Source organism: Littorina saxatilis, linkage group LG14, assembly GCF_037325665.1.
Source record: "Littorina saxatilis isolate snail1 linkage group LG14, US_GU_Lsax_2.0, whole genome shotgun sequence".
NCBI lineage: Eukaryota > Metazoa > Mollusca > Gastropoda > Littorinimorpha > Littorinidae > Littorina > Littorina saxatilis.
The window spans coordinates 9,741,339-9,763,838 of NC_090258.1; the positions used below are offsets into that span (position 1 = coordinate 9,741,339).

The window sequence follows — 22,500 nt, forward strand, 5'->3', positions numbered from 1 at the left end:
GGGATAGAGCCACTTGTTAATTGTTTCTTGTTCACAAAAGCACTAATCAAAAAATTGCTCCAGGGGCTTGCAACGTAGTACAATATATGACCTTACTGGGAGAATGCAAGTTTCCAGTACAAAGGACGTAACATTTCTTACATACTGCTTGACTAAAATCTTTACAAACATTGACTATATTCTATACAAGAAACACTTAACAAGGGTAAAAGGAGAAACAGAACCTGTTAGTCGCCTCTTACGACATGCTGGTTAGCATCGGGTAAATTCTTTCTCGTCCCAACCAATATGGGACTCCCCCTAACCCGCGGGGGGTAGCCACACGATCTTGAGATACGTTCATTATATGTTTCATAACTGTTTGTCTATCTCTCCACTTTAAAGTCCTTTGGGTCGACGTATTGGTAAATGTATCGTGGGTTTTTTTGGCAATAATAATCATTCTGTTATGTTATTCTGAATGTTGGAACGTTAGCCGTCTATCTGATTTTGGGTCTTTAGTGGGACACCAAATAAGGAACTCCAAGTACAGATATAATTGTTAGATGGATATCAAGACAAGACAAGACAAGGAAAGGCAAAACAAGATAAGACAAAATAAGATTAGATAAGATACAACAAGATACACTCAGCAAAAACACGGTACTTTGACGCAAGATAAGACCAAATTAGAGTAATTTCAAACCAAGTCCAATCAGATGCAGTAATGTTATGATACACAATGTCATACTTCTCATTTCACACTAAACTCCTGATATTTTAAGAGATCTGAAGTGACTATACACGACACAGAAGGAACTGACGCATGGCCTTGGAAACAGGAAGGGAAGCATTCGAGTTGAAAGGTCAACAAGTCGCGTAAGGCGAAATTACTACATTTAGTCAAGCTGTCGAACTCACAGAATAAAACTGAACGCACTGCATTTTTTCACCAAGACCGCATACTCGTAGTTTCGTCAGTCCACCGCTCGTGGCAAAGGCAGTGAAATCGACAAGCCAGAATAGTGCGGTAATGGTCGCGCTGAACGGGATAGCACGCTTTTCTGTACCTCTCTTCGTTTAACTTTCTGAGCGTGATTTTAATCCAAACATATCATATCTATATGTTTTTGGAATTAGGAACCGACAAGAAATAAGATGAAATTGTTTTTAAATCGATTTCGGACATTTTATTTTAATCATAATTTTTATGTTTTTATTTTTCAGAGCTTGTTTTTAATCCGAATATAACATATGTTTATGTTTTTGGAATCAGAAAATTATGAAAAAGAAGATGAACGTAATTTTGGATCGTTTTGTAAAAAAATGATTTTAATTACAATTTTCAGATGTTTAACCTTCACCGGGCTTCGTGTTTGATACCCCGATTATGGCATCCTGGGTCCTACAGGACCCATATTTTTCAAAGAAGGATAAAACTGTTTATACTGATCCGGATGATGTGGGTACCACAGGACCCATACTTTTTAAAGAAGGTTGCACAGAGTTATTTGCCTTGGCGATGTAATTCTTTTGTTTCCGTGAGTACTGATCATCGTGACACATTGACAAAATGGCATCAGCAAGCAAGGCAAACCTCGAGGAATCTTTCAGAAATGTTGGGTAAGCCATTTTAAATCCTTTGTTGTCTAAACTTCGTTGGTACTAGAAAATGAACGGCACTGTAATAAAGTACTTTCAACAAGTCAGAACATGATCTCTTTGTGTACTTGGAACTATTTATTCATTTGGGTGTGATAATGAGATTCCCATGTGCTTCAGTTATTTAGCTGAGCTGGAAAAAAAATATATCAACGTGCTGCGCGTACTGTCTTGTGTTTTATAGACTACTTTGTAGATGTACAGTGATGATCAGTGATGCATGGTGAATACAACGTCCTAGTGAGTTAACACCATTTTCACCCTAATGTTAGTTCTGATTTCACCAATATTTTACATCCTTTGTGTCTGTAGCGCGGACGTGCCAAAGGGGATGGTGCATATCCTGCACCACGTGGGTTCCACCAGGCAGGATGTGTACAGGTCAATGTGGAGCAGCCTCATAGTAAGTTAGTTTTACTGTTTTCATTTATACAAAGTGTACTGTTTGTTGATGGCACAGAAGTGTTTATTTATTCGATATCTGGCCTTCTAATTGGAGACAAAGAATGTGTGCAAAAACGTAGATTATCATGTGGTCATTTTGATATTCACACTGTATACCAAATAAGTTCTCATTGCAATGATACTTGATATGTTGCACACACACACACACACACACACACACACACACACACACACACACACACACACATGCACACACCAGAGAGAGAGAGAGAGTGAGTTTTCTAACTCGTAACTGAAATTACTGTGATTTTTTTTATACAGTACGTTGGGAAACTGTCGACGTCTGGAAAGAGGACACTGGTGTATCCCACCCGCGTCGCTGGGGCCGATTCGCCCTGCCTCTCGTCCATGGGTTCTACTGCTTCGTCAAAGGGATTTCCGGCCACAGGATTTCTTTCAAGGGATCGTGGCACTTTCAAATCGTTACCATCGACTTCCGGTTCGCATCCTACGGGAGTTCCGGTCGTAGGTGGTAACGGCAATCCGTTTCCTGCCTACGCTTCCGCTCAGGCGGTTGCGGACGGTGGGGGACAGGATGGGTCAGCTTTCAGAGCTTGCCCTTAAGCAGGGTCAGAAGAAAGGCGGTTCCACGCAGTCTTCGTCTTTTCGTGGCTCTGGGCAAAAGACGCGGTCGCATAGGGGTGGCAGCCGTTCTCGCCCCTATAATAAGAAGCCTTCCTTCGGGAAGAAGGGGTCAGGTGGTAAACCTAACCCCCAATGAAGGCTCCCCGATCCAACCACTCCTCTAGCCCCTACCCCTTTGGTAGCGGGCGGCCTCTCAAGGGCCGTTCCAGCTTGGTTGTCTCTCGCGAGCAGCCCTTGGGTTATGGGAGTGGTTCGATCGGGGTTCCGGTTGCTCTGGTTAGAGGACAAGGCTCCTTTAACCAGAACAACACCCAGTTTCAGGTTTCCCGCCGATCCGGAGGCATGTGCCGTCATTCAGGCGGAGGTGCTGCTGCTTTTGCAGAAGCATGCGATAGAGGAGGTCATCGATCGTCGATCCCCGGGGTTTTAAGGGAGACTGTTTGTCGTCCCGAAAGCGTCAGGGGGTTGGCGACCGGTGTTGGATCTGTCTCCCTTGAACGGCTTTCTCCGGAAGGTTCCGTTCAAGATGGAGACTCCAGCGTCTGTCAGGGAGGCCCTTCGTCCGTTGGACTGGGTCACTTCCATCGACCTGACAGACGCATACTTCCATATTCTGATGCACAGGTCAGATCGAAAGTGGCTGCGGTTCCTGTGGGGCGACAGGGTGTTCCAGTTCAGGGCGCTGCCGTTCGGGCTTTCGTTAGCGCCTTGGATCTTCACCATGATAGTGCGCCAGCTTTGCGCTTTAGTGCGGCAGCAAGGGATTCGTCTCAGAGTTTATCTGGACGACTGGTTGGTCCTGAATCAGCTAGAGTCCCTGTGCGATCAGCACACCCGGATAGTCTTGCAGACTGCGAGAGACTTAGGTTTCTCCGTGAACCAAGGGAAGTCCGACTTGGTTCCCTCTCAGCAGTTTACGTATCTGGGCATGGTGTTCGACACCCGAGCTTGGACTGTTTGTCCTGCCCAGCGGAGGATAGACAAGCTACAGGATCTGGTCAGGTCCCTGTCGAGCCTCCGCCACGCGCCAGTCAGGGTATTGGCTTCACTCCAGGGCCAGATGGAGTCGATGTCTACCCTGATTCCGCTGGGCAGAGTTCACAAACGCCCGTTTCAGGCGTTTCTGAACTCTGCCTGGGATCCAGCCTCTCAAGGTTGAAATTTGTCTCTTCCCCTTCAGGGATGGTTCCTGGAGTCAACGAGGCAGTGGTTGGATTCGGCCTGGCTGACTCAGGGCGTTCCGATTTCACTGCCCCTTCCGGAGTTGCATCTCTTTACCGATGCTTCTCTTCAGGGTTGGGGAGCTCATCTGGAGGGGAACACAGCTTCCGGTCTTTGGGACCAGGCTCAGAAGTTGTTGCACATCAACATTCTGGAATTGGAAGCAGTGCGCCTCGGGCTTCTGGAGTTTGTCGCCTCTTTGCGAGGCAAGCAGGTGTTGATCCACACGGACAACACCACTGTGGCCGTGTACCTGAACAAGCAGGGGGGCACGCGCTCGCTAGTTCTGTCCAACAGAGCATGCGAGATTCTCACTTGGGCGTTCCATCAGGGGATAGTGATCTCAGCGAAGTACCTTACGGGGTGCCTGAACACCTTGGCAGATTCGCTCAGTCGCTCATCGCAGGTACTGCACTCGGAGTGGACTATCGCGCACCAGGCACTGCGGCGTCTTTGGACGCAGGTGGACAAACCTCTCTTGGATCTGTTCGCCACCCGGTTCTCTCGGCGTCTCCCAGTCTTCGTGTCTCCGGTACCGGACCCGGAGGCTTGGGCGGTCAACGTCATGGGAATATCCCTTTATCACTGCTGCGCTTAAAAAGTGTGGGTCCTGTGTTACCCACATCATCCGAATCGGTATAAACACCTCCATCCCTCTTTGAAACGTATGGGTCCTGTAGGACCCAGGAAACCAGAATCGGGTATATCAAACGACGTCATTGCTGATTGTTTTCTAATTTGACCGATTGACTTAAAATTTGGGTCATAGGAAGCCATGCAGGTGGCCGAGGAATACACCAAATTTCATTAAAAAATTCGTATTAGCACTGGAGTTATGGTCATTTTTATGTGCCTCTGGGTCCTGTAGTACCCAGGAAGCCACTAGCACTATGCTCGAGAGGTACAGGGGAGTAACCTTCAGAACTGACATTGTCGAATGATGAAGGTGATAATCAAATCAAAATCAAACCAAACGACAAAACACACACACACACACACACACACACACACACACACACACACACACACACACACACACACACATAGAGTACTTCTGCGCATGCTCATGTAGCCTAGGGTAACAAACAGCTGTCATACTCAAAACTGTCTCAAACAGACAGGAATGTAAACACATTTTCGTTTCTGGATACTGGGTTCGACTGCTTAAAACTACATCTTCTCTGACAATTACCACACGTGATCATGCACGTGACCACACAGAAATGTCGTGCAGAATGACACACACAGTGAACACGTTCTGCAGATCCGAAGAACATTGAAGAACGCAAGAAGAGACCACACGGACAACAAAGGGTCTAGAGAAAACACGCCCGGAATAGTGCATATCATGCAAGGATCTAGTTTCATTACAGACAGAGAAAGGTAGACAGCCCCACAAAACTAGAGTGCTGAATATTGTAGGACTTAGAGTGTTAAAGATTGTAGGAGTTACAGACATCAAAACTGACTTCGAACAAACCAATGGAAACACTAAAGTAGGATTGTTATACTTATAGAGGACCAAACAAACTTCGGCTGAAACTAGAGGTAGCAAACTGAAACCAGTGAAAACACGGAGGCACTGACAGGCACACTGTGGCAAGAGGAGATAAACAAAAGTTTACCACATTACTTTCTTATTTCCACCCCCAGGAACATGTTGCGCGTTATCCAATGATCCGATCCTGGAGTCGACTTCCCATTTTAATTTGTCATTCAGGATCTAGCAGCCAAGCAGCAAACAAAGCACAGGCGCATACAATTAACATTAGCTTAAGCAAATTAAAACACACTCAAAATAAATAAGCAATAATGCTTGTGCAGTTGTATATGTTGATAAGCAATAATTCACTGCGGTTGTGTTAAGATCTGCAGGCAATACGCAGTTGGATTAATTCTACGAAGCTGGCAAAAGCAGCATTTTTTTCAAATAAAAAGCAACGCAAAGCTTGCAAAATTAGGCGCCTCAATCTACAACTACTGGTTCTTACATCTGTTACACACTTGCATCACACAAGTCACAAAAACCAAGCTGAATTCAATGTGTCAATGAGAAACACTTTTAAAAAACAAGGCTGCAACATGTCGTGTCATTACGTCATTGGGACCCTCTTGTTCGTATTTTTATTCCATGTAATGCCTTGGACTCTGTTCTGAAATGCATTTGAGCACTCCAAAGACAGATGTCTTCTTCGATCACCAAATAAATCTCCCTTTCAAACAAACCAAATGATGGGTGAAATGCACATACACTAACAAGTCTTTACACAAACTAACTCGATCAGCTGCAACTTTATCTCAATACCAGTAGCCTAAGTCACTCTTCGTAACCTTAACACATCACAAGGTACACGTACACCTACGCAGCCCTGAAAGTCCAGCAAATGGTGTACTCGCCTTTGGCTAGTGATTCTGAAAATTTACTAGCCAGAGAGCAAACTTCACTAGCCAAACCAACATGTTGTTTCAGCAACTTTACTCGCATTTGGCGAGTAGATGAACATTTCTACTCGCCAGTTACATGTTTCTACTCGCCATGGCGAGTGAAATACTCGCCACTTTCAGGCCTGCTATACGGGTAGCTTACACAAGATGGGTACAAAATGGCAACTTCTTGTTTATCGTGGTCTATTTAGCTAGACACCCGAATTACCTTTTTGTCTCCGCCGCCAGGTGTGTGTTGCGCATTGTCTAGAGAGCCGACGCGAGACTGAACACTCCACTCTAACTTACGTGACTCAATCTGTTCAACACAATGCCATAGACAGATGAGAGAGAGAGAGGTAGGGAGAAAGAGAGAAGGAGGGACAGATGGAGGGAGAGAGGGAGAGGGAGAGAGGGAGAGAGAGAGAGAGAGTGAGAGAGAGCGAGATGGAGAGAGAAAGAGAAAGAGAGAGAGAGAAAGAGAGAGACACTGAGAGAGAGAGAGAGAGACAGATGGAGGGAGAGAGAGAGAGAGAAAGAAAGAGAGAGAAAGAGAGAGAGAGAGAGACTGATAGAGAGAGAGAGACTGAGAGAGAGAGACAGAGAGAGAGACTGAGAGAGAGAGAGAGACTGAGAGAGAGAGACTGAGAGGGAGAGAGAGAGAGAGAGAGAGAGAGAGAGAGAGAGAGAAGGGGATAGGAGAGAAGAGAGGGAGGAAGAGGTATAGAGTGTATATAAATAAGATTTATGTTGTTGAAATATACAGTCATACTGGTTACATGGGGTGAAACCTTATTCACAAACTGAAGAAAACTGACCGATCTTTCATGACAAAAGCCAAAATAAACTAGTTTGAAGTCCAAAGATGACGATAAAGATCTCCTAATACATTCTTCGCTACAAGATCAAGCTTTTAACAAAACAGAAATCGAATATCATTCTATTCTGAAAAAAAACATATGTGAACAATAAGATGTTTACCAGCTTCTATCTACCTTGCAAAAATAAACAAAACATTAAAAAAGCCCTTATAAACCAAACTCAACCACGCTCAATTCAGGTAGATAAAGATTAACAAAACAAATGATAATAAAGCAAAACCCAAAATTTAAAACAACCACCTACAAATGACCCCTACAGTATTACAGTATGTCCGTACACACTGAATCGCACAGCCAAACAAATTTGACAATAATCATTGATAAGGACAACATTTAAAAACAAAAACAAAAAATACACCGGCAAAGTACCAGTAAATAGGAAGCAGTATTCCAGAAAGCCCATGAAAATAACACTGGAAGAAAAGCTAAGAGTAGTAAGGACATTTATTACTCTTGGTCTCACAACCATAGGGTGAATATTGCACGCTAGAGGCCGTTGCCATGGTTATTACCTTCTTGTCACCACCGCCCGCCACGTGCTGAGCATTGTCGAGGGAGCCAATCTTGGACTCAACCTTCCAGTCAAGCTTTTTCTGTTCGATCTGTCACACACACATAAGCAGCAAAGCCACATGCACTTCATTCCATGATTTCAAGCAACATTGCTAATGCTTACTTGAATAAAGCACCATGCTGTGAAAAAAAAATGTTTAAAAGAGCATTGCCATTGATCTAAAGCAGCGTGACTGAAACAAAAAAGCCATTTTAAATCCACTTATCTGCATCATGCTTAAACAAGAAGGGCAAAGCCCATACGACTCACATGCTTGACCTTGACCTTTACATGACCTTGACCTTCAGGGTCAAGGTCAAATAACTAAACCTAGCAATGACATCATACACTAAGAACTGCTTTACACATTTTTCCTACCAAAATACATGTGACCCAAGGTCAAGGTCATCCAAGGTCATGCAACACAAAGCTGTTAATTCAAGACATAGGAAGTACAATGGTGCTTATTGGCTCTTTCTACCATGAGATATGGTCACTTTTAGTGGTTCACTACCTTATTTTGGTCACATTTCATAAGGGTCAAAGTGACCTTGACCTTGATCATATGTGACCAAATGTGTCTCATGATGAAAGCATAACATGTGCCCCACATAATTTTTAAGTTTGAAACAGTTATCTTCCATAGTTCAGGGTCAAGGTCACTTCAAAATATGTATACAATCCAACTTTGAAGAGCTCCTGTGACCTTTACCTTGAAGCAAGGTAAACCAAACTGGTATCAAAAGATGGGGCTTACTTTGCCCTATATATCATATATAGGTGAGGTATTCAATCTCAAAAACTTCAGAGAAAATGGGAAAAATGTGAAAAATAGCTGTTTTTTAGACAACATTTATGGCCCCTGCGACCTTGACCTTGAAGCAAGGTCAAGATGCTATGTATGTTTTTTGGGGCCTTGTCATCATACACCATCTTGCCAAATTTGGTACTGATAGACTGAATAGTGTCCAAGAAATATCCAACGTTAAAGTTTTCCGGACGGACGGACGTCCGGACGTCCGGACGGACGGACGGACGGACGACTCGGGTGAGTACATAGACTCACTTTTGCTTCGCATGTGAGTCAAAAATGCTATGTAAACCCCTAAAATGTTACAGAAAATGGGAAGTAACTCCACCAAGACAGAATCATTCGCTAAAGCAATTATCTCCCTTCCAACTATCAGTGCTGCATCATCTCGCACGCTCAATAAAACCAACACGCACGCACGCACAAAGGCACGCACGCACGCATACACACTATCTAACTCACACACACACACACACACACACACACACACACACACACACACACGCAAACGCACGCACGCACACAAACACACACACACACCACACCACACACACACACACACACACACCACACACACACATGTTGTGCCAGCTTGCAAGCAATCGTGTAACAGCACACATCGACTACACGACCTGCAAAATTAAACTGCATGACAGTGAAAAGCCAAAAAATAAACCAAACTGCTGAACTCCCCCTGAATAAGAAACAAACAAACAAACAAACAAACAAACAAAGATCAGCTCAAACAAACAAAAAAACAAATAAACAAACAAACAAACAAACGAGCTTACAAATGCCGGTGGGAAGATGGCAAGGGTTAATTCTACTGTCAGTCCGTCTGTGAGTCTGTCTGTCGATTTCCCCCTTGACCTATTTATGCATCTGTTTGTGTGATTATTATCAAACCAACCTTCTTATCTCCTCCACCCGGTGTATGCTTAGCGTTGTCCAGTGATCCTATCTTGGACTGAACTTTCCAGTCTAGCTTTTTAGACTCGATCTGCAAGGTCAGGCAAATGGGGTCAAGGTGGCGTAAAAGTGGGTCAAGGCCATATTAAGAAATTTAATCTAGGAATGCAGCAAAATCCTCTACAGAATGTTTTGTTTTTTTAAAGTATCGGTTTTTCCCTAGTTTAAAAGTTTGAGGTTATTTTTATACTGTATATAAAAAATTTTAAAAATTAAAAGAACAAATTCCCCACAGATACGCAGAAAACAATCCAGATGCCGATTTACGGTTTCTTCCAACTTAAAAGGAAATAATAACATAATGAATAAATCGATTGTTGAACCGAACCTAGGGTACAAGTGCAGATATTAGATACTCATACTTCAATTATGAAAATTCGCCATTTGTGACCCTCCACCACGGAATGAGTCGCATGTCACCTTTGCATGATTTTCATATTTTTACATTTTCCAAAACAGTTTTTTATGCTCTATCCAGTGGTGAAAACCGTTTTATAAAAGAGCGAAAACTGTTTGAGTTATAAGCCTGTGACTAAGGTGACCCTCACACTGTTACCAGACACTCAGTCACCGGACTTATATTAAGCCTAGCGCAGAACCGCGCGAGGTGACATGCGACACATTTCGTGGTGGAGGGTCACATTTCATTATGTCTTCCGCAAAACATAATTATTTCGTTTTGTCAAGAATACAACGGATGGAAAGCAGTCAAACTAGATCTATGTAACAAGAAACAATAAATGATAAAATTCAAATAAAGGGAATTTTCCAAGTTTTAAAATGTCTCAGTCATAACGACTTGGATGAAACATTGATAATATTTTCAACAATGTTTCCCCTAGTATAAAACAAACCTTGTTTTGGCGTCCTTTTGAATAATATGAGTTCTGAATGTATGTGAGCATAATTATGGTCCTTCTTCGAACACGATGTTATCAAGTAACAGAAGAATCTATCCAAGTTTTCTTTGAATTGTGTAACACCTTTATAATACACATTCCCCTTTACAAACACACCAACACAGTCCTATTTTCTACTTTAACTTTTCCGCATGTTTCCACACACGAACATGGATTTTCGCAGATTTCAAAAACAAATGTTGTCTTTGTTGTGTGAAAATTGCACATTTGGACAGCAGACTTAAACAGGTTTTTATTGGACAACTAAGTATACTTCGAAGAACTACATACTTTAATCGTATCCATAATGCTTTAACCGGTTTTTTTTGGTTTTTTTTTAACCACAATCACGGTTCTTAAGGGAGGTAACTCTTTCCAAGGGATCTACTTAATGACCTTCACTGTTACCAAGACTACCACTGCTAAGGACACAGTTTTCATGTTACCATGGTTACCTTCTTGTCTCCGCCTCTGGGTGTGTGGCGAGCATTGTCTAACGAACCGATCCGCGATGACACCTTCCAGTCCAGTTTCTGTGACTCTATCTGTACAACGCCACACAGCAAGCAAGCGAGCAAGCCGTTAAAAATAGCACACTGGCCAACTTAAATAATAAAGCGTGCAAGAAGAGACTGCCCAGGGGCAAAAAGTTGGGGAGGCTGGTGGGGTGGCAGAAGAGGCGTTCTGGGCTGAGGTGCACGAACTTGGCGTTAACCGGTAATTACCGGTATTTTACAGGTTGAAATGAGAAAATACCGGAACAAAATTGGCTGCCGGTATGACCTACCAGTTGATTTTTAGAACTACCGGTTATTTTTCGCTGGTAAAACAACAAAACCAGTACTCTGAGTTGGACTCTTACTCGTTCCGATGACCAGCTTACCGGGTTTTTTCTGGACTTTTTGCATCATAAAAGTTTGCGTACCGGTTTGAAAAAAATACTAGCGCCATCACTGGGTGCAACCCAAACGGGAGAGAGCAAACTGAGGGTTCTGATTCGTTGAAATCACAACAATCTCAGTGTCAACCAATCCAACACTGCGGGTGGCCCCCGTTTGGGTGGTAACTTTCTGGCGCATCTCAGCCCTGCAAAGAAAGTGGCGTGTGCTCCTAAGCAGGCAAAGGATGGAATTAGAAATAAGCTGCGGAGACTAAAGAGAAAAGAATGTAAACGGTAGGGACAGGGTGTGTGTTAGTGTGTGTTAGTGTGTGTGTGTGTGTGTGTGTGTGTGTGTGTGTGTGTGTGTGTGTGTGTGTGTGTGTTAGTGGGTGTGTGTGTTAATGTGTGTGTGTGTGTGTATGTCAATCAATCAATATGAGGCTTATATCGCGCGTATTCCGTGGGTACAGTTCTAAGCGCAGGGAATTTTTTTTAATTTTTTTTTTATGCAATTTATATCGCGCACATAATTATTCAAGGCGCAGGGATTTATTTATGCCGTGTGAGATGGAATTTTTTTACACAATATATCACGCATTCACATCGGCCAGCAGATCGCAGCCATTTCGGCGCATATCCTACTTTTCACGGCCTATTATTCCAAGTCACACGGGTATTTTGGTGGACATTTTTATCTATGCCTATACAATTTTGCCAGGAAAGACCCTTTTGTCAATCGTGGGATCTTTAACGTGCACACCCCAATGTAGTGTACACGAAGGGACCTCGGTTTTTCGTCTCATCCAAAAGACTAGCACTTGAACCCACCACCTAGGTTAGGAAAGGGGGGAGAAAATTGCTAACGCCCTGACCCAGGGTCGAACTCGCAACCTCTCGCTTCCGAGCGCAAGTGCGTTACCACTCGGCCACCCAGTCCTTATGTGTGTTAGTGTGTGTTAGTGTGTGTGTGTGTGTCACTGTGTGTGTGTGTATGTGTGTGAGTGTGTGTGTGTGTGTGTGTGTGTGTGTATGTTTGTGTGTGTGTGTATGTTTGTGTGTACGTGTGTGTGTGCGTGTGTATGTTTGTGTGTGTGTGTGTGTGTGTGTGTGTGTGTGTGTGTGTGTGTGTGTGTGTGTGTTTGTGCGTGTGTGTGTTTGTGGGGGTAGGGATGGAGAGGTCTAGACAAGAAAAAGATGTTTCTGAAAGAAAATAATAGGAAGAGTACTGTTGATTAAGTGATAAACAGACGAAGGACAGGTGTCCTTTATGAAGAAGTGTCTCCTCATCAGAGTTACCTCTCATGTCAAGAGTTGATGTGCACGAGAAAGTTACCAACCGAGCGGGGTCCAGCCACGGGTTCGGATTGGTTGAAATCACATGAAAACCTTAATTTCAACCAATCCGACCCAGTAACTGGCTCCAACTCGGTTGGTAATTTTCTTGTGCACTGGTCCCATGTTTTAAAGTGTGTTTTTTTAGAGTCCAACAAAACTGGAAAAAATAAAGTCACGTGGCTTACGGAGGCTTACAAAGAGAGCGGGAGAGGAAGAGAGGTAGGGGTGGGGAGGGTGAAGAAACAAAAAAAGAAATTATATGACAGTGTGCTGGTAAGACAAGAGGCTAGAGAGAACTTGATGGAAGGATGGGAGGGAGGCGGGGGAGGGGAGAGAAGTAGAAGGGTGAAAAAAGAAAGAAATTATGTGAAAGTGTGCTGGTAAGACAAGAGGCTAGAGAGAACTTGATGGAAGGATGGGAGGGAGGCGGGGGAGGGGAGAGAAGTAGAAGGGTGAAAAAAGAAAGAAATTATGTGAAAGTGTGCTGGTAAGACAAGAGGCTAGAGAGAACTTGAGGAAGGATGGGAGGGAGGCGGGGGAGGGGAGAGAAGTAGAAGGGTGAAAAAAGAAAGAAATTATGTGAAAGTGTGCTGGTAAGACAAGAGGCTAGAGAGAACTGGATGGAAGGATGGGAGGGAGGCGGGGGAGGGGAGAGAAGTAGAAGGGTGAAAAAAGAAAGAAATTATGTGAAAGTGTGCTGGTAAGACAAGAGGCTAGAGAGAACTTGATGGAAGGATGGGAGGGAGGCGGGGGAGGGGAGAGAAGTAGAAGGGTGAAAAAAGAAAGAAATTATGTGAAAGTGTGCTGGTAAGACAAGAGGCTAGAGAGAACTTGAGGAAGGATGGGAGGGAGGCGGGGGAGGGGAGAGAAGTAGAAGGGTGAAAAAAGAAAGAAATTATGTGAAAGTGTGCTGGTAAGACAAGAGGCTAGAGAGAACTTGATGGAAGGATGGGAGGGAGGCGGGGGAGGGGAGAGAAGTAGAAGGGTGAAAAAAGAAAGAAATTATGTGAAAGTGTGCTGGTAAGACAAGAGGCTAGAGAGAACTTGATGGAAGGATGGGAGGGAGGCGGGGGAGGGGAGAGAAGTAGAAGGGTGAAAAAAGAAAGAAATTATGTGAAAGTGTGCTGGTAAGACAAGAGGCTAGAGAGAACTTGATGGAAGGATGGGAGGGAGGCGGGGGAGGGGAGAGAAGTAGAAGGGTGAAAAAAGAAAGAAATTATGTGAAAGTGTGCTGGTAAGACAAGAGGCTAGAGAGAACTTGATGGAAGGATGGGAGGGAGGCGGGGGAGGGGAGAGAAGTAGAAGGGTGAAAAAAGAAAGAAATTATGTGAAAGTGTGCTGGTAAGACAAGAGGCTAGAGAGAACTTGAGGGAAGGATGGGAGGGAGGACGGGTGCATCGAGGGTGAAGTATTGGAGCAAAGTCTCAGAGAGGAAAGTGTGCAAATCGTTGCAAGAACAACGGAATAACTAACTATATTATAAAGATCTGAGAGCCGTTACTGTTACGTCTTCACGCTTCTAACAAAAAAAATCAACAGGCATTGATTCGGTTATTGAACCATAAACACATGAATGATGAGAAATGACTTAAAAATAAACATGAAGAATACTAATCATGTCAGTCAAATGTAGAACTGGACTGAGCATTTACCAAACTCCAGCCTTTGAAAACAACTCACATTGGGAAGTCCCAATCAGCTTCGTTGTTCGTTAGTCCTTCTACTAACTGCACATAAACAATTTTCCACTTCTACAAACAAAAACAAACCAAAAAAGCTGCACAATTTGCAACTGAATATTACCTTCTTTTCTCCTCCCTTGGGTGTGTGCTTTGCGTTGTCAAGGGAGCCGACCCTAGATTTGACCGTTCCGAACTCAAGTTTCTTGGTCTCTATTTTCACGTTTCCTCCGCCTGAAACAGATAGGGTTTCTGACTCCACATACTATGTCATCAGACAATTGATTTCAAAACATTGTACCCTTTTCGAGACAGCAAAACTAATTTTCTAGGCTTCTTATGAAGACCCTGTGGTTTATTTTAATGTCTCCTTACTTGCCGTTGAGTTGAATTAATAACTTACCACCTGTCACTCTGCAAGTCTCCATAATGACAATTCGTCGTATTCCTGGAATTTTGGCGTAACTCGATTCATGGCTATTTTGATGTTTTTGTGCTTCAGACTAAGTAAATCATTCTCCATGAGAAATATTTTCTAAAATACGATGGACAATACAAGATTTAACATTCTTTTATCTTTCCATCCATACCAGGTACAAATATAAACATTATCTCACAATAAAATAATCAGTTTTGGCCTTCTGTTGAAAATTCCGTGACGACGTCTGTATGTATCTTTTCAATAGAATGATTATTATCAATACTAAAAATTTCCTCCGAAAGCGGCGTATGGCTGCCTAAATGGCGGGGTAAAAACGGTCATACACGTAAAAGCCGTGGGAGTTTCAGCCCATGAACGAACAAACAAAAAATACCAAAAAAAATATCCCAACTAATTCTCATTTGTGAAAATTCTATTGGGATATGCATGTGCTTGTGAGTTAATGCTTGTGAGTTAATGCTTGTGAGTTAATGCTTGTGGAAACACTATCAAGTGTTTTATTTACATTCATCAAATTGAACCAAACCAAATCAATTCAAATTAAATCAAATCAAATTAACTCAATTATTTCAAGTATGAGAAATTATAGTTGTGGTGCATAGAGAGACAAATACACGACCTAGCATCAAAGGCTTTCATTAAATTAGAGACACCAGACTAGCAGTGAAAAAAAATCCGAGCATACCTGCAAATCTGAGCATACATTCTTTAACAATCAAAATGCTACAGGTGAAATATACGAAACGATGATGACAAGAACTGACCTGGCTTGTGGTCTATCATGTCTTTGGACCCAATACGACTCCCCACCTTGCTCACGTCGGGTTTCTTGGACTGAATCTTCACCTAGTGAATAATCATCATCGACAGTGTCATCATCATCGTCATCGTCATCATCATCGTCGTCATCATCATCATCATCGTCACCGTCATCGTCATCAGCAGCAGCAACAGCAGCAGCAGCAGCAACAGCAGCATCGTCATCATCATCATCATCATCATCATCGTCATCGTCGTCGTCGTCATCGTCGTCATCATCACCATTATCATCATCCTCCTCCTCATCATCATCATCATCATCATCATCATCATCATCATCATCATCATTCGACTAGTCTTCAGACGTACCCCTCTACTGTACGTTTTAGCATCTAACTCGGTCCTATCTCAGACTACTCTTTAGACGCAACCTTAACTACTTTAACTGCCTATACCAACTCACGTTCCCACCGCCAGGGGTGTGCGTGGCGTTGTTGAGAGAACCAATTTTGGACTTGACATCAGTCTTGGCTGAGCCTGAGGCGGACGAGGCTGGGGAAGCCGACCCTGTGCCTGTGGGCGTCTTCGGGGTGGTCGTGCTGCGAGGCGTCGTTGTCGCCCTGGGCGTCGATGCGGCCTTGTCTAGGTCAAGGTGAAAGAAGTCGTTCAAGGTCATTGAGGTCAACTACAGGTCAACTTCTTAGAACTGTTTTCTGGACTTTTCCTTTTTGTGGCGATGCTGCTGTTAGCTATTGGATATATGAGCACGAAGACATAGAACATTCGTAGACAGGCAGATACAATCTGATTTGTATTTTGCTTTCGATGGAAGGAAAGTTAACCTGAAATTTGACAAGAAGTACTAATTGCTGAAGCCAGATGAATTGAGATACAGGGACACACAGTCTCGATGTATGACAGATGGTTTTTACTTGAATTTAACCCAAACACTTTTTTTTTCGTGTCAGTTACATTCGTTGCTGTTCCAAGTACAAACCGATCAATATCAAAATCCTTCCTGGGAACGACTCCAAACAAATACATGACAAAAGATGAATACCAAGTGTAATACAGTTCGGGTGTCACGATCATTATGCAGCATGCACAGTTCTCGGTTATTTTTCTTCCACTTCTTATAATCACACACACACACACACACACACACACACACACACACACACACACACACACACACACACACACACACACACACAACGCACTCACACACACACATACACACACACACACACGCGCGCGCGCGCACACACGCACACCCACACACACACACACACATACACATACACACACACACACACACACACACCCACATACACACACACATACACACACACACACACACACACACACACACACACACACACACACACACACACACACTCACTCACAACAAGAGAATAGAGAACGAGAGAGAGGGCAAACGAAGACGGGTGGAAAAGGGCCACACTTACTTGGGGAGGGTTTGGCAGCAGAGGTACGCGTAGCAGGGGATCGTCCACCCGGCTTGCTGACGTCACTCTTCACCCCGTTAGTTGCAGTCTGAAAAACAACAGGTTTTCTTTTATAATTCAGTTTTTCTGGCGAAGGAACTTAGGTTGCGTTGCATTGTATCAGAACGAATAAAAGAAACACGGCAAAAGGGTAGCCTGGGTAAAGCTCCAATTATACGCGTGCCCTTAACATTGGTATTTGGGCACGAATGTGTTTTTTGTTCGGAATGTGTTATCTTTGCACCTGGTACCCCCCCCCCCCCCCCCCCCCCCGCCCACCCCTTCTCTCTCTCACTCTCACTCTCTCTCTTTCTCTGTCTGTCTGTCTGTCTGTCTGTCTGTCTGTCTGTCTGTCTGTCTGTCTGTCTGTCTGTCTCTCTCTCCCTCCCTCCCTCCCTCCCTCCCTCCCTCCCTCCCTCCCTCTCTCTCTCTCTCTCTCTCTCTCCCTCTCTCTCTCTCTCTCTCTCTCTCTCTCTCTCTCTCTCTCTCTCTCTCTCTCTCTCTCTCTCTCTCTCTCTCTCTCTCTGCCAACGTACCATACACGTGCATGTGTTTGTTTCTTTGTTGTTTTGTTTCTGTGGAGTATGATTGTGGCTTTTGGGGCTTGTTTTGTCTTTAAGTTCGGGGGAGGGGGGAGGTGGAGATAGATAGGGGAATAACGGTGAATACATTTCGGAGTTAATAAATTAAAAGCCAACAATCACACATGCCTGTAGGTGCCGGCTGCTTTCTTTTCTACTTACATGTACGAACGACAGGAAAAAATGATCAACTCTCCTCAAAAGACGAACTAGGCCACTCTGTTGTTCAAAAACGACGAAAACATCTAACGGAGAGTAAGAAACAAATCTATATCCTTAATGTACGAGGATGTATGTGAGGGTGCGGGTATGGATATGTGTGGTTTGGGCTATGTGTGTATTGATGTGCACTTTTATGTATCTATGTTTTGTGAGTGTGTTTGTATGTGATGTTATTTCGTACACGAGCCAAAAGAAAAATGTCTGTTTGTTGCTTTCAGATAATAAAGTTTTAGTGAATTGAATTGAATTGATTAAGACACGGTCTTCAAGTACAATAAGCTATGAAAGGCCAAGCTAGTCTGTTCAACTAGCCCTCTCATATAACACATTACACCCGAAAGCCGCCCTGTAAACAAAGCCTTGTAGAAAGTCACATATGACTTTATGGTGTCATAAAACCGTAAGCAAGCAACAAGGTCAAAATTGGATGAAAATAGTCCCCAAGGGAATCGATACTCGTGCTCTGGTATTGAATAATCCACACGACAAACAATCGATTATGCATCAATCTTTCTGGGATCCCATTTAACGAACCTGACCTAATGACCCAGCTAAATCATACACGTGGATCAATCTTTCTTGGATCCTGTTTCACGAACCTGACCTAATGACCCAGCTAAATCATATTCGTGAAGCCCCGAGTGGTGTCAATTGGGTAATTGTCTAAACTAGCCTCTCGATCCACACACGCCACGACAACTGAGGAATGGCAAAATTGTCATTAAGAAAGGCAGACGAGATAAGACTAATCCTTCCAGAAAGATACTGGGACTATACTTATCAAATGTAGAAGACCTTCGTATCACGGATGCATGGCCGTGGCTGTATTGAATAGCACGGCTTTACGAAGCTCAGACAAAGATCAATTTAACTTTCTGTCACTTTCGGCATTTCGCTTGTATCGAATGGACCCGATCAGTATTCCAAGCTCTCGCAAATTTCAAAGTATAGCAAAGCATGTTGGTCGGCTATCTCGCGAGAGCTGCATAGGCCGAAGATCGGATTTCTCGCGAGAGCTGCTTGGATGCCGAAAAGGTCTATTGTCTGCTTCGTCTCTGAAGGAAGAGAGGGCAATAAAGTTGTGTGATCAAAGTCACGTATTGTTCGACTGAGGAAATTAGAGTTAATCATTTTCATTTCATTTTCATTGTCATTACTTTATTGTCCCATCGCTGGGAAATTCGGGTCGCTTCCTCCCAGTTGAAAGCTAGCAGCAACCGAGTCGCGCTACCCAGGTGTCTGCGTGTTAAGGTGTGTTCAGCCACCTGCACTTATGGCAGAATGACCATGGTCTTTTACGTGCCATTGTGATGACACGGGGGTGGGACATGGCTTCCGTCTCTGGGTCTGCACATACAGTGGACCCGTGTCCGTCCCGGCCCGAATTCGATCCTGCGACCTTTGATCACAAGTCCAGTGGTCAACCAACTGAGCTACCGGGCCCCTGACTTGATGTTTACCTAGACAGGTTCAAATAACACGAACTAATGTCTTGGCCGGGCCGGGGAGTGTGCCGAAGAAATAAGTAGCCAACTTGAAGGAGAGAGACAGACAGAAGAGATAGACAGGCAGAGAGAGAGAGACAGAGAGAGAGAGAGAGAGAGAGAGAGAGAGAGACACACACACACAGAGACACACACACAGAGACACACACACACACACACACACACACACACACACACGCACACACACACACACAGGCACAAGCAGAGACATAGCAAAGTTGCAGTATCCTACTCTTTATGAGAGTCTGTTCATAACCAACAGGTAGGTTTACTCGTAATTGTATTGATTTAAAGGCACAGTAAGCCTCCCGTAAACCATCACAGAGCTCCCCGAGCGTCTAAATACAGTACAAGCATACTTCCATTTGAACGCTCACCGAACGGGAACATCCTGGCTGCTTTCTGTCGAGCGTGAGACATTTTCCAAGAATTTATTTTCGTAGACTTGTTCCGTTAACAACAACGGCGCCTCGTTTTTGCGCTAGACCTAACTTTTAAAATCTAAATAATAAATTGACAGCTTGTTACACAAACATTCTTTAATCATAAAAGAATTCGTTTTTCATCAAGACAAGATCAGAACAATTAGAAGTTGTGAAAGTTTAAAAAAAGAAAAGCCCGGAAGCAGGGTCACGCAAGGGTCGTAGCAGACGACGGCCGGTTTATCAGTGCAAATCGCCGTTCCTCTCAACAGTCACAAGCCATCGCTAGAGTTCTTGTGAACCACAGCCGTTGTTTCGTGCATAAAAAAACGTGCTATTGTAGATAAGCTCACGTCGAGTCGCATTCAAATGACTAACTATGACGACTGCATTGTGAAAAGGGAAAACTGGATCACACGGGTTCACGATGGCTCAGGGGTAAGATAAACCACGCAAAAATAAATTCTTTGAAAATTGTTCGCTCTTTACGGAGGGCACCTAGGATGTTCTCAATTGGTGAGTGTTTAAATGAAAGGGTGTTTGTACTGTGTGTAAAAGCCTGACCGTATCTGTGATGGTTTACGGGAGGCTTACTCTGCCTTTAAAAACGTACAATAAACGCTGGAGGAACAATGCAATTCCAAAGGTTTCTGTGACACCTCCCCTTCCTATCCTCAGACACTGCTCTACTTAATCACAACACGTTGTCTAACTACCCAGTTAAGAGACCTGGGGAACAATCAGCTCTGCTATGTTATGCAAATACTGGGTGCGTGTATGAGTGTGTGTGTGTGTGTGTGTGTGTGTGTGCGCGCGTGTGTGTGTGTGTGAGCGTGTGTGTGTGTGTGTGTGTGTGAGTGTGTGTAGTGTGTGTGTGTGTGTGTATGGCGGGGGGGGGGGGGAGCGTAATACGGAAAGCTGTTATGATTAATCACCACACTTCCGTGGTATATTCGGATTTGGATATTATATTTCCCGTCACAACATTGTTTCTAACTCCTATTCAAAATTATACTTTTAAAATCAAGATGTTTCTTTCAACAAAATTAATGTCCCATGTATTAGAAAAACGACAAGTCTACAAAACTAAAGTGACTTTACTACTGATCTAGAACTTGGAAACTCATGATCTTCCCCTTTAGATGATCATGCTCATGACACGTACTGCACTAAAGTAACGTCGCATGCGCCTAAATAAAGACATTGTAATGATTGCTCGTATCCTGTTTATGTCCAAAACGTTAGAAACCGGTTCCTCAGAGAACCCATGGACGAAAATTCTTTACATAAATCCTATTTTATAAATGTACAGAAGTATAGAAAACGAAAACACATGAATCCAGAACTGTTTAGATGTACCTCTGCAAGCCCGCCAGTACCATTCTGTAGTTTACCTATTTGCATACAATTCAAAGTTCAAAAGATTTAAATCAACCATCCACTTTCCCCAGTCAATAAACGAAATTTACGACACCCTAAGCCATTATGCACAAGACCTCAACACCCACACGAAGTGAATTCCAAATTTAGACTTGATCTCAGAGCAACAAAAACGAAATCAGGCCAAAAATGCAAATCGACTGAGCCACACACACAAACCCTCGCGTGCCTCGACATAAAAATCTTCTCTTTACACTAAGAATTGAATTCAAAAATAAAAGCCAAAAAGATTTTATTATTAGTGAGTATTTCTACGCACATACCCTCCCAGAGGGAGGCTCATGGCGTTTACAATATGCCGTGTGAGATGGAATTTTTTACACAATATATCACGCATTCACATCGGCCAGTAAATCTCAAGCGTGTTAGGCGAGTATATACTTTTCACGGCCTATTATTCCAAGTCACACGGGTATTTGGTGGACATTTTTTTTATATATGTCTATACAATTTTGCCAGGAAAGACCCTTTTGTCAATCGTGGGATCTTTAACGTGCACACCCCAATGTAGTGTACACGGGACCTCGGTTTTTCGTCTCATCCGAAAGACTAGCACTTGAACCCACCACCTAGGTTAGGAATGGGGGGAGAAAATAGCGGCCCGACCCAGGGTCGAACACGCAACCTCTCGATTCCGAGCGCAAGTGCGTTACCACTCGGCCACCCAGTCGTTACCACTCGGCCACCCAGTCGTTACCACTCGGCCACCCAGTCGTTACCACTCGGCCACCCAGTCGTTACCACTCGGCCACCCAGTCGTTACCACTCGGCCACCCAGTCGTTACCACTCGGCCACCCAGTCGTTACCACTCGGCCACCCAGTCGTTACCACTCGGCCACCCAGTCGTTACCACTCGGCCACCCAGTCGGTACCACTCGGCCACCCAGTCGGTACCACTCGGCCACCCAGTCGGTACCACTCGGCCACCCAGTCGTTACCACTCGGCCACCCAGTCGTTACCACTCGGCCACCCAGTCGTTACCACTCGGCCACCCAGTCGTTACCACTCGGCCACCCAGTCGTTACCACTCGGCCACCCAGTCGTTACCACTCGGCCACCCAGTCGTTACCACTCGGCCACCCAGTCGTTACCACTCGGCCATCCAGTCGTTACCACTCGGCCACCCAGTCGTTACCACTCGGCCACCCAGTCGTTACCACTCGGCCACCCAGTCGTTACCACTCGGCCACCCAGTCACCCGAGGCAGGGCATGACCGTGGACACGTGTCTGTTGTGTTTGGACAGGCTGCTGATTATTTGTAAATGTATTTTTTAT

At 44.1% G+C, this 22,500-nt stretch overlaps 1 protein-coding gene across 10 annotated transcripts in view; it reads right to left on the reverse strand.

Annotated features, from left to right (window-relative positions):
- Window positions 1–22,500, reverse strand: part of LOC138947066 (microtubule-associated protein tau-like) — a 144,840-nt gene that overhangs the window by 20,460 nt on the left and 101,880 nt on the right. For 4 of the 10 annotated variants that reach the window (XM_070318496.1, XM_070318490.1, XM_070318491.1 and 1 more), the window contains 8 exons: window positions 17,014–17,101; window positions 16,008–16,186; window positions 15,550–15,631; window positions 14,468–14,577; window positions 10,905–10,994; window positions 9,492–9,581; window positions 7,730–7,819; window positions 6,566–6,655 (listed from right to left, as the gene is read on the reverse strand). In XM_070318496.1, coding sequence (XP_070174597.1) covers window positions 6,566–6,655; window positions 7,730–7,819; window positions 9,492–9,581; window positions 10,905–10,994; window positions 14,468–14,577; window positions 15,550–15,631; window positions 16,008–16,186; window positions 17,014–17,101 — 819 coding nt within the window. The remainder of the gene's footprint in view (window positions 1–6,565; window positions 6,656–7,729; window positions 7,820–9,491; window positions 9,582–10,904; window positions 10,995–14,467; window positions 14,578–15,549; window positions 15,632–16,007; window positions 16,187–17,013; window positions 17,102–22,500) is intronic. The other 6 variants (XM_070318497.1, XM_070318493.1, XM_070318494.1 and 3 more) reach the window with 5 other exon arrangements.